The sequence below is a fragment of the Protopterus annectens genome, chromosome 2.part1, assembly GCF_019279795.1.
Source record: "Protopterus annectens isolate FY-2018-M chromosome 2.part1, PAN1.0, whole genome shotgun sequence".
Classification (NCBI taxonomy): Eukaryota; Metazoa; Chordata; order Ceratodontiformes; family Protopteridae; genus Protopterus; species Protopterus annectens.
The window spans coordinates 331560055-331572155 of record NC_056729.1 but is presented as its reverse complement, the minus strand read 5'-3'; the positions used below and the strand labels follow the sequence as shown (position 1 = coordinate 331572155).

Here is a 12101-nt window from a genome sequence, read left to right as displayed (position 1 = left end):
ATACTGTCATTTACAGACACGGTCAACTAAAGGCCAGAATAACCTTTTCTAGTTAACAAAACTGTGCATTTGTAAAGCAGTCAGTACATAAATATATAGTGCTGATGTGAATTCAGGCCTACAAAAAATATGTATTTCTGTACAAAACTGCTAAGGATATGCATTTCTGTGATAAACTGATATTTTATTATTTTTATTTGTAAACACATTGAAGAATTATTTTAAATTAAAATTCAACATGTAACTGTTGTTTACCTCTGAGTGTAGGAAATAATGGGTGTTTATAGCAATTTGTATGTCAGTAACATTTCTTAAAATTCCAAGAGAATCCAGCTCTGTGGCTCAGAGGGATGGATCCCTGACCATAACCCAGATGATCAGAGACTGAATTATTGCTCTGATGCTGGAGAAGCTGACAGAGGTTTAAGGGGAAGGAGCATCAATTTTTAGTTCACATATTTCAGTAGGGAGGAATGGAATTTCTGTCTGCAATCTGTTTCTCTTTTAGTGATGAGTGTATCCATAACTGCAACATTAATTACCAGTAAAATTCAGCATCTGAAGGAAGGGGCACAGCTAACATTATATGTAATGATGAGCATGATGCCACCCAGTGGAGTGAACACTAGCTCTAGGTAATGGTCGCTGTAGATGTGACACCCCAACTCCCTGTACAAAGTGGGAAAAAGGGAGTTGTCCGTCACCAATGTCAATGAGCATGATGCTAGCAGACCAACCCAGTTAAAGCATTTTAAAAAATTGCCCACCTACGCAACAGTGTATATGAGGTTGCAAGAAACTTTGCTCCCTACTTCCACATCCTCTTCCCAATGTACTAATGGCCGAGGTGGTTATAGCTTTAGGGACAGTATCAGGGGCGCTAAGTTAAAGTTAGGAGTAACTGAAATGGATCAGATAATCATCTGAAGACATGAATGGGAAGGGAAAAATGTTTTTAAAAATTTCCACGAGAAAAGGTTAAACTACTTTGGAGAGTGAGGAAGAAAAACACCAAAAAAAAAAAAAAAAAAGAGTTAGCAATCTTTGGATAGTCTGTGGACAGTCCTGAAATAAACAGTCAGTAGTAGTTAAGACAAACTGACACGTTTATTCTGTCATATGTGTGGTTGGTAACATTATCAAAGCTAGTGTTCTTTTACATTCCTAACCTCAACAAAGAGTCACCAACATCATGCCAAAAAATAAAATGGCCTCAATGTCTTCTTAAATAGAGGGGCTTGATGTCACTCCTAACTTTTCAGCCTTTCTGAAGAACTAACTCTCAGACCAGATTCTCATTAAAGAATAATCCAAAATCTTAGTCTGAAAACCATCAGGTTGCATAACATTATGGAGTTAATGGTATTGGCCTGGTTGAAGTAAGCTCTGTGTGACCTCAGTAGCCATAGGAAAGTAACACAATAATTTATACATACCAAAATCTGCATGCAAATGGTGCTTTACCATTTTTGGTTGAAATTCATTGAGTCATTCATGGATTACAGTGCATGTTTTAAAGAACTGCAAAAAGTGCATGTCCAAGATAATTTATTTTTGGCTGAAAGTAGTTACTCTCACTGGCTGCAATGAAGGGTCAATATACTTCTAAACAAAGATGGCCTTACATTAGCCTGGCTGTAAGGCACAGAGGGATGAAACTCTGATTGTGACCTAGGTGAGCAGGGCTCGATTAGTGGCTCCAGCACTGGAGGAGAGGGAGGAACAGGAATTAAGGGGTGCAGCCCACTAACGTCTCTCAGGAGAGGGGGTTCAGCATGCCAAAGGAGCACATGGGAATGTTAAGATACTTTCCAGGGGAGGGTATGGGAACTATCTTGTTTACTACTTTGGTTTATGGGGTTACTTGCTAAAAATAAGAAGTTATGTACCTACCATAACGTTCCATGTTAGTTGTCTTCTCTCGCCTTCTTTCTTGCTTGATGGGTTCGGAGCCGATCCCTCGGCTCCGACTCGGCACTTGCTAAGCTCGAGAGTCACTTTTACCAGCTCGAGGCAGCCCCATATCCCATGATGCAAGGCGGTAAGTACCCAGATCTCGTTTGCTAACAAAGGGCAATAGCACCAAGCATAAAATACTTCCCAAAGGAAGAAAGAAAACTTACAGATGGAAGAAGGACCAGGTCTGAATGGTCTTCAGCATAAAAGTTTCTTATACCAGGTTTGTCCAGGCCAGGGGGAAGGAGGGAGGGTCGCAAGAAAGAAAGCGAGAGAAGACAACTAACATGGAACGTTATGGTAGGTACATAACTTCTTAATGTTAAGTTGTCAATCTCGCCCTCATTCTTGCTTGATGGGACCGCGTCCCTAGCACCGCTATCCTGGGTGGCTCAATGGAACAAACTCTTGAGGACTGTAGAGCCAAAACTGGCTCTGTCCCTGGAGGCCAAGTCCAATTTGTAATGGGAAACAAAAGTGTGAGGAGTAGCCCAAGTGGCCGCTGCACAAATAGTGTCCAAAGGAAGTCTAGCTTGAAAGGCTATAGAAGTAGCTAAGCTCCTAGTTGAATGTGCTTTAGGTTTTGAGCACAGCTGTTTTCCCCTGAGCGTATAAATTTCCGAGATGACCGAAGAAAGCCATCTGGACAAGGTCACTTTAGAAACAGGAAGGCCTTTTTTATTATCCGCATAGGAAACAAAAAGTTGATCAGATTTTCTAAATTTTTTGTTCTGTCCAAATAATATCTAAGTTGACGGTGGACATCAAGATAATGTAGCTTTTGTTCAGCTCTATCTGAATAGTTAGGAAAAATACCGGAGATCAATGGATTGATTCAGATTGTTCTTTGAAGCGACCTTAGGTAAAAAGGATGGATTAGTTCTCAAAGATACTCTGTCTTTGTGAAAAACCAAATAGGGGGGTCGAACCGAAAGAGCATGAAGTTCAGACACCCTCCTGGCAGATGTAATAGCCACTAGGAATAAAGTTTTCCAAGAAAGATATTTCAGGGAACAAGAAACAGCTGGCTCGAAGCGGGGAAGAATCAAGGATGTCAGCACTAAATTTAGATCCCACTGAGGAGGAGGATTCCTGATTGGAGGCTTTAGTAGGAAAATTCCTTTCAAGAAGGCCCTGCAGAGCCTATGGGACATAATATTATGATCTGCTATCCCGACATGAAAATTGGAAATAGCAGCCAATTGAACTCTGACTGTGGAAGAAGAGGAGCCTGCATGAAAAATCTCTGCTAAGAAGTCCAGGACTGCCTGAACAGGGGCAGTAAAAGGATCAATATTTTGGGCCTTAGCCCAATAAGAGAAACGTTCCATTTGCTTGTATAAATCCTCCTGGTAGAGGATTTTAGCGGTTACTATGATGTCTCTAACTGGGTTAGAGATCAAAGGAAGCCTGGCTAAGGAAGGAAGTGGAGCAACCATGCTGTGAGGTTGAGAGAAGGGATTGACCGGTGCAGCTGACCCGATTGGTGAATCAGAAGATCTGGCACTGGGTCCAGATGCCACGGCTGCACCAAAAGGTGATGATGGAGGAACGGGAACCAAACTTGTCGAGGCCAGTAAGGGGCAATGAGAATCAATTTGGCTCTCAAACGGTAGCTTTCTGGGTCACCCGAGGGGGCAGAGGAAATGGAGGGGAGGCATAAAGAAGGCCCCGGGGCCCATCCTGGGGCAGAGCGTCTCTGGGGATGGCCTGATAGAGGGAAGAGGCTGAAGAAGTCTGGACATTTGCTGTTTTGGGGAGTAGCAAAAGATCGCAACATGGACGACCCCATTCCAGAAAAATCTCTTCCGCTATAGATTGCTTGAGAGACCACTCGTGAGGCATGAGGATAGCTCTGCTCAATCTGTCCGCTATAATGTTGGTTTTCCCAGGGATATGCGTTGCTACCAGAAACCGATGAGAGGAGATCGCCCATTGCCATAGTCTGAGCGCTTCTCGACACAAGGGGTAGGACTTGGTTCCGCCCTGTTTGTTGATATACCAAACTACAGACATGTTGTCTGTGTGGACTGCAATTGTCCCTACGGGAAGAAAGTCGTTGAGGGCTTGCAATGTTAAAAGCACTGCTCTCATCTCCAGGACATTTATGTGCAGATGGTACTCGAACGGCTGCCACGTCCCATGAACCATCCTGCCCTGATAATGACCCCCCCCACCCGATCAGGGAGGCATCCATGGTGACAGTGGCTATCGGGGATGGGGGTACAAAGTACCTGCCTTGGTGAACCTGAGACGATGTGATCCACCAAGCAAGATGCTCTTTGCATGTCTGTGTCACCAGAATCTGGTGACGCATTGGAAGTTGCTGGTATGACCACTGTGTGAACAGCATCCACTGAAGAAGGCGCATGTAGAATCGAGCCAGGGGAAGAAGAGTAATGGCCGCAGCCATGAGACCTAATACCTTTAGAACCATTCTGGCCTGTATTTTCTTGCTGGCCAGAATGATCCTGACATGAGTCTGAATGTCTGAAACTCTTTGTTCTGTAAGGGTAGCTGACATCCGAACAGTGTTTAAGTTTGCGCCTATGAAGGTAATAGACTGGCAGGGCGATAAGGATGACTTTTCGAAGTTGATTGAGATGCCCAAATGAGAACAAAGGTCTATTGTGTAATCCCTGGCTTGTATAAGCTGATGCCTGGTGGTGGCTGACAGGAGCCAGTCATCGAGATACGGAAACACCTGGAATCCTTGACGTCTCAGGTGAGCCGTGACCACTGCCATGCATTTGGTGAACACTCTGGGGGCTGTAGTGAGACCAAAGGGCAGGGCTCTGAACTGGAAATGACTGGACCCCAGCCGAAAGCGGAGAAATCTCCTGGAGCGTCTGTGAATTTTGATGTGATAGTACGCATCCTGAAGATCTATTGAGCACATCCAGTTGTCCTTCTGTAAGAAGGGCAGAATTGACTGAAGAGTGACCATTCGGAATCTTGTCTTCCTGACAGACTTGTTGAGTCTGCTGAGATCCAATATTGGCCTCCAGTCTCCCGTCTTTTTGGGGACCAAAAAGAACCTTGAGTAAATTCCGGGCTCTGAATGGTCTATTGTAACTGGCTGAATGGCTCTTTTTTGCAGTAGTTTTGCGATTTCTGACTCTGCAATCTCCCTTAGACCGGGTGGTACATCTGGAAGGGAACTTGAGGGGAAGGGACTTTCCTCGAAAGGAATTATGTAACCCTTGGATATGATCGACTGTACCCATCTGTCTTGAGTGAGGGAATGCCAGGCTTCTGGGTACAGTGATAATCTTCCCCCGACTGCCTCCAAGGAGGGACAGCCGGGCAACACCTCAGGGATGCTGAAAGGGCTTGTCAGAGAGAGGCTCCCTGTTTCCCTGGTTCTTGGACCCCTCTGCCTCTAGAGCGGCGTCTGTTGTTGTTACCCCTCTGCCTCTAGGGGTAAACTGACCACGTGAATCCGGCGTGACTCCTTGGGATTTACGGAACCACATCTTCCCGTCCTTCTGTCCTTTGGGATAAGGTTTAGAAGGGGTGGAAAAACGGACTCCAACAGCAGAAAGAGTCTTGCCGTCCTGCTCGCACCTGGTCAAGGTTTCCTTCACCTGAGGGCCAAACAAAGCTGACCCATCAAAGGGAGAATTTGTGAAGGACGCCTTAAAGGGATCCGCAAAATCACATAGCCGCATCCAGGCTTGGCGTCTAAGAGCCACACCTGTACCTGCGGCTCTACTCGCTCCATCCGCAGCATAAGATATTAGCCGCATGGAGGAGTTTGCAATGGAATTGAGGGTTCCTAGCTGCGAAGCAATTTTTTTTGAGCCCCTGCAGCTGTAGGATCCTGAACTACTTCTCCCAGCTCCTTCAGGATATCTCTCTGGAGTCTGGTGAAGTGACATAGGTAATTCAGCGAACGCATAGCAAAGGTCGCTGAGGAAAACATCCGCCACTGCACCTATCCATGGTCCTAGAGTCCTTATTGGGAGGATGGACGGGCACGGAAGGATCTGCAAGTTCCTTTTGGTGGCCGCAGCCACCACCATGGCATCAGCGGGAACACCCTTAGTAAGGAATTGTTTGTCACTTTCGGGCAGTGATGAATTTTGAAGGCCTCCTAGGGACTGGCTCTACAGAGTCAGGAGCTGCCCACGCCTTCGTGCAATAACCTGCATAAGGGGTCGAAGGCGGAGACACCCAGGAGGTGGAGGGCCGAGATCCAAACGCCTCTAGGTATACTGACTCATCCTCAGAGGGATTGTTGGTGGGCCAGTTTCCCCTCTGTTTCAGAAGTTCTAGGATGTCTGAGAAGGAGACATCCTCAGAGGGGAATCTAGGGATCCCTCTGACTCATCAAAGTCAGTATCCGAAGTGACAGACTCGGGGGAGTCTACATGCTTCCTCTTACAAGTCCTCTTCCTAGGAGGATCTCCCGAAACATCAGGAGAATCCTCGGAAGAGGGGAAATTCCCAATGGGGAAACCTGAGGCGGAGGATCTCTGGGTCCTGTAGCAAGAGAAGTGGCAGAGATGTCAACAGGTACTATAGAGGGAGGAGCTACGGGAACAGACTGCTGACTGATACCAGTGGCCAGTACACTCTTCATCACCTCGAATGCTCCTCTCCCAGGCAGGTCCGAGAGAACCCGCTCCGAAGAGCTAGGAACTCCAGGGACCACCGAAAGGGAAGTCTCCGAGGCAGATGTCGGAGCCGAGCTCACCAAGGCCGAGGCTCCAAGGGGAAGAGCGGGTTCGGACAAGGGTCCGATGCCACTCACCCCTCGGAGGAGACCATGGAAGCCCGACCACCGAATCCCTCTAAGGAAGGTCTCAAGAGGAGATAAGAGTAGAGGCTGAAGGAACAGAAGGGGTATCCGTCCTCCAGCCGTAGCAGTAACCATTCCGAAGACTCCAACTCCAAGCTCTGGGGTAGAGTTGAAGGAGGAACTGTAACGGGGTGTGGACCAACAGTCGTCTGTTGAGACGGACTGTGTAACATTTGGGCCAGTACCTGTGACTTAAGTAATCTACTGACCACTCTCTCTAGGTCATGATCTGACAACCTGGACGACCTTGAAGATCGGCTCCGATGGCTCCGTTCGATAGAAGAGGTGAAGCCGGGCCGAAGTATCGGCTCCAAGGAAGGAGACCTCGACCTCTTCCTGGAATGAGCCATCGGAGCCGATAGCATAGATCCTGTCGGAGCTGACCTCTCGGAGCCGACAGGAAGCCTCGATGTATCGGCTCCAGCCGGAGCCGATACAGCCACCAAAGTAACGGTGTCGGAGCCGATCGGAGCCGACACCGATGCCTGTGCCACATGGGTGTCGGAGCCGATCGGAGCCGACATCGAAGTGGTCAATACAGATTCGGCACCGATAGCCATCGGTGCCGAAGGCTTTGTCAAGCCAGAATCGGCTCCAGCCGGAGCCGATCTCGACTCAGTACGAGTCGGAGCCGAGGCCGCAGGCTTAGATACAGAAGCCTGGGCCTTGGAAGATTTTGCTGATTTTGGTGGAGCCGACTTAGGCCCCTAAGTATCAGCTTATTACGTCTCTCCTGCAGGACTCTCTGGCTGAAGGAATGACAAATAGCACAGGAGTCCTGCAGGTGAAGAGGGCCCAGACAATACAGGCAAGAAGTGTGACCGTCTGTCAGAGACATCTTCTGACAGCACGAGTCACACTTCTTAAAACCTGAGACCCTCTCCTTTGACATGGTGCTGAAAAAACACACACACACACACCAGTCAAAATTAACTTAAATAAATACCAAAAGGTATTCTATCAAACTAACACACACACCCTAACAGGGGGGGGGGGATGGGATAGTGAAAAGTTTGACTAACAAAATTAAAGGAGATAGGGATTTCCTGTCAGAAAAAGTACAAAATAACTTTAAAACTATCAATAAAAGGTTTTTTTACAAAAAGGGGCTTAAATCTCACAAAAGTGAATAACTTACCAGGAGCTGGTAAAAAGAAGACCTCCTAAGCGAAGCGGCAAACGAGATCTGGGTACTTACCGCCTTGCATCATGGGATATGGGGCTGCCTCGAGCTGGTAAAAGTGACTCTCGAGCTTAGCAAGTGCCGAGTCGGAGCCGAGGGATCGGCTCCGAACCCATCAAGCAAGAATGAAGGCGAGATTGACAACTTAACATCATCAGTTATGGAAGAGAGGGACTGTCCAGCACTGAAAAAACACTGTACATCCTACCCTCCTACACAGAACTAAGTGTGCTTTGGGGACATAGAAATATAAAAGGAAAAACCTTGAACCAGCAGTGATGGCTGCCTAAATAATCACTCCTCTCAGCTGACTCTGACTCTTGGTGATGTATGAATGAACGTATTAATTGGCCAAAAGGAGGCTCATAACCAGCAGGCATCAGGGTCAAAATAACAAACAAACAAATAAATAAATAAATAAAAAAGTGGCCCTATACTAATCATTGCCATAAGTTATCTTCGTGTTGTACAGCTGAGTGACATCTACAGAAGTCTGGAAAAGTAAAATTACATAAGATCCATAGATATTTAAAAATGGTAGTTCTATTTGAGGGAGTGAAAACTGGCCTGTCATTAACAGTTCTGGCAGAAGGTGCAGAAGGGGGTCAAAACAGCACAGATTAATTAAGCACAAAAATAAATGAGATGAGTTTTATTCATCATTTTACTAGATTCTATTTGTATTTTATAAGCATAAAATATAACTTATAACAGTAGAAGTTTTCATCATCCAAGGAAACTGTGAGCCTCAGAATTATAAGACTATATAAAAGAATGTAGGGTAATGAAGTCCAAGGAGTGGTACCTAAGAGTCTTCTCCTACTCTGAATGCTGTGACCTTGAAATTAGTATGTATATGTATATATATATATATATATATATATATATATATATATATATATTTACATATGCGCGCGTGTGTACACACATACACATATATATGTGCATAGTTAGCATAAGAAATTTAATCCGGAAGGGAGAAGCCATGATATTTACTGGGATGACTTCTCACCTCTACCCTACAGATAAAGTTAACAGGACATGTGTTGCCTTTACTGTTGCTGTCTGACATTTTCTGTAATACTTGGTTTTCATTTTGAGTGCACTGGAGAACTTCTGCTCAGTATACTGAGCACAATAATGACCTGCACTACTTTGTATTGAGTTATCAGTACAATAGAAGTATATATCTTCTATATTTCATAACAAATATATATATTTTTTATTTGTTACATGCCATGACTACAATGCCATGCTTTCATGTGGCTAAATCTTTGTGCTCAAATTCAGGGATATGCTGCATTGTAAGCTCTGAGGTTAGAACAGCAGTTTTGGGTGCATTTCATAGCTTAGTACACTTTTATCATTACTTAAAAGTTCCATAATTAAAGTTCAAAAGTGGACTGAGAAACAGCCTTTCAAAGACATGTCCCAGAAACTTTGGTTCATGTACATTTACAGACACCTTTGACATTTTACATTATACTCCATTTTCATTGTAAGTGCTATACTGAATTTCTGCTCAAAATGATGAATAAAATAAAATACCTATTTATTTAAAAAATACTAGTTATTTCTCCTGAATACAAACACCCCCCCTCCCCCAAACTGGACTTGGTTACAACCCCCTCCCCAGTTTAGATACTCGTATTCGGAAAAGTGCATTAGAAGAATATAATGTGGTTTAGGTACATTTTGTAGCTGAGGGTCATCATATATTAGTTTGAGAAATATGCTATGATAATTCTGATTACAGAAGAATGCTTCATTCTTATTAGGTATCAACAGTAGTCTTAGCAATTTAAATGCATTGGTATTGCCATTTCACAAAAAAAAAATCATTCTTATTTTATATTTTCAAGCTGACACACTCAGTATTCATCTCAGTTATATTATGTTTGTTCCTATTAAATAAGAACCAAAAATAGTACAGGTTTCTGGGAAAAATAAATATCTTTCTGTCATTTTATTTATTAAAGCAAAATACACATATTTTATGTGCTCCAAAAGGCACACTCATATTAGAGAGTCTGTTGTCTGTTTTCCCCAAAAAACTATTATACCATGGAAAACATAATGAAAGCAAGATCACTGAAGGCTCTTGAACTGGCATTTTCATAAGAATATCTTGAAGCAGTTGAGAGATAGTCTCATTTGAAGTCAAAATGGAATTCAGAAAATAACTGCCTTAGTAAATTGCCAGACTAGAACTTTTACATAACAATCAGGTGAAAACAAATATGTAGCTTTCAGTTCTTTTGACAGCAAAATAAACAAAATCTACAAAAACATAAATATATAATGTTGGTATAATTTTAGACCTATAAGCAGTACTTTTTTTGTATGAAAATGAGATTTTCATTTTAAGAGGTAAAAAATTACTTTAAAATTGATTTTTTTTCACTAAAAGTCAAGATGCAGCTATTTGCTTGTCTTTGAGGGTAGAAGCCCAGTGTAATGATGTTTTATAAACAATTATTCCAGCAACATACCCTGAACATTTTCATAAATATTGAGCCATTCTGGAGATATAAACTCTAAATACAATGAATAAAAATAGCCAATATTCTGAGGGGCAGACCCTCTGAAAATTCCCAGCAGTTAAGGGGTTAAAAGCTGTTAATACATCTTACTCTGCCACACAAATGGTAGTGAGAAGCAAAATGCACAACTAGTCATTAACATCTTAAAAACTGTTACACACCTTGTGTTGCAATATAATCTTTTTAATGGCTTTCATCATATATCATATATAGGCATCTAAAATTTCCCATGTTGACTTAGCCAACCATTTGCTTTTTGTCTGAAAAATGGACAGCAAACTATTGAGTTCATGTAATCAAAACAAAAAAAGACAAATTTTCCTGATAAAGTCCTAACACGTAAGATCATTGTATGTTCCTTTCTATAGACAAGCAGCAATATCAGACTTACCTGATTCTGTTAAAAACAACATGGGTGTACTATACAAGCCATCACTGAGATGATGAATAATCCCACAAAGCCTGGCCTTACACCAATGAAGTAAATAAACCCAAATGGAAATGGTAAATCTACAGAAAAATAAAAACAAAAATAAATATTTCTGAAACACTAATAAACACCGGCAATAATGCAAGTGCAATAAAATGATTAAATACATGAAGTAATGTTTGCATTATTTTGCTGTATTAATCTACAGTTATAAACAAATTACATTCTGTGCTTTTACAAAATTCGTACAACTAGATGTTCAGATTGTTAACAAACACAAAAGTCATGTCTTACTAGCATGTGTTTCAGTACAGACCTGATGCTAATCATCTGCTTCCAGGAATTTCACCATGTTCAGTAATGATGCAACATGAAGGTATAAGCAATAAGGCCTGCTTTAAGAAAGCCTAATTTGCTGAAAGCAAAACACTAAAAACTTGTGATAACGTACAGAAATCCTGCACTTGCCTTGTGGTTTTCAGCCAGTCATAAACCATTACTCCTTAGCCATACAATTTATACTCTTGCACTACAGTCACACACACACACACACACACACACACACACACACACACACACACACACACACACACATATGTGCATGTGAGTTTGTGTGTGAACCACAAGCCTCTTGGAGCAAGGCATCTGGACAAAGCCATAAATAAAAGTGGAACAATTTTTAAATAGTACTCTTACAGACTAATGTAGACAAAAAATTCTAGGTTGCAAGTCATGACTATCTTGCTCTATAGTTCATTGGACTGCATGCATAATGACTTTATGATAATTCTGTAAAATAGAGTAAAGGGATTTGCAATACAAGATTATGAACTCATCAACATCTTGCAATTCTGAATTCTTAGAAAGGTGCATAGCTAGCATTCTCATGAGTCTACCCCTGAGGATTTTAAGAGGGGACACTTTTCTAGTAATACTAGTTAGTTGCATTTCTTTTATTAAATAAAACTAAGGGCACAGCCTCTGGCCACTTGAAACCAGTTTCTTCTCAAATTTTAAGTAGTCTTGTTTTAATTGTCTGCTTAGCTCTTTCCATTTATTCCCGAGGCTTGTGGTCTATAGAGACAGTGGAGCTGCAATTATACATTCAGGATTTTAAAAATCTGTTGTATTACTTGAATAGTAAAATGAGTACCTTAATCTGATTGAATACAAGGAACACCATAT

General features: G+C 42.6%; 1 protein-coding gene across 2 annotated transcripts in view; it reads right to left on the bottom strand.

Annotated features, from left to right (window-relative positions):
• SEL1L3 (SEL1L family member 3) overlaps positions 1-12101 on the bottom strand; it is a 1757172-nt gene that overhangs the window by 1318288 nt on the left and 426783 nt on the right. For both annotated transcript variants that reach the window (XM_044062158.1, XM_044062159.1), the window contains exon 4: positions 10878-10996. In XM_044062158.1, coding sequence (XP_043918093.1) covers positions 10878-10996 — 119 coding nt within the window. The remainder of the gene's footprint in view (positions 1-10877; positions 10997-12101) is intronic.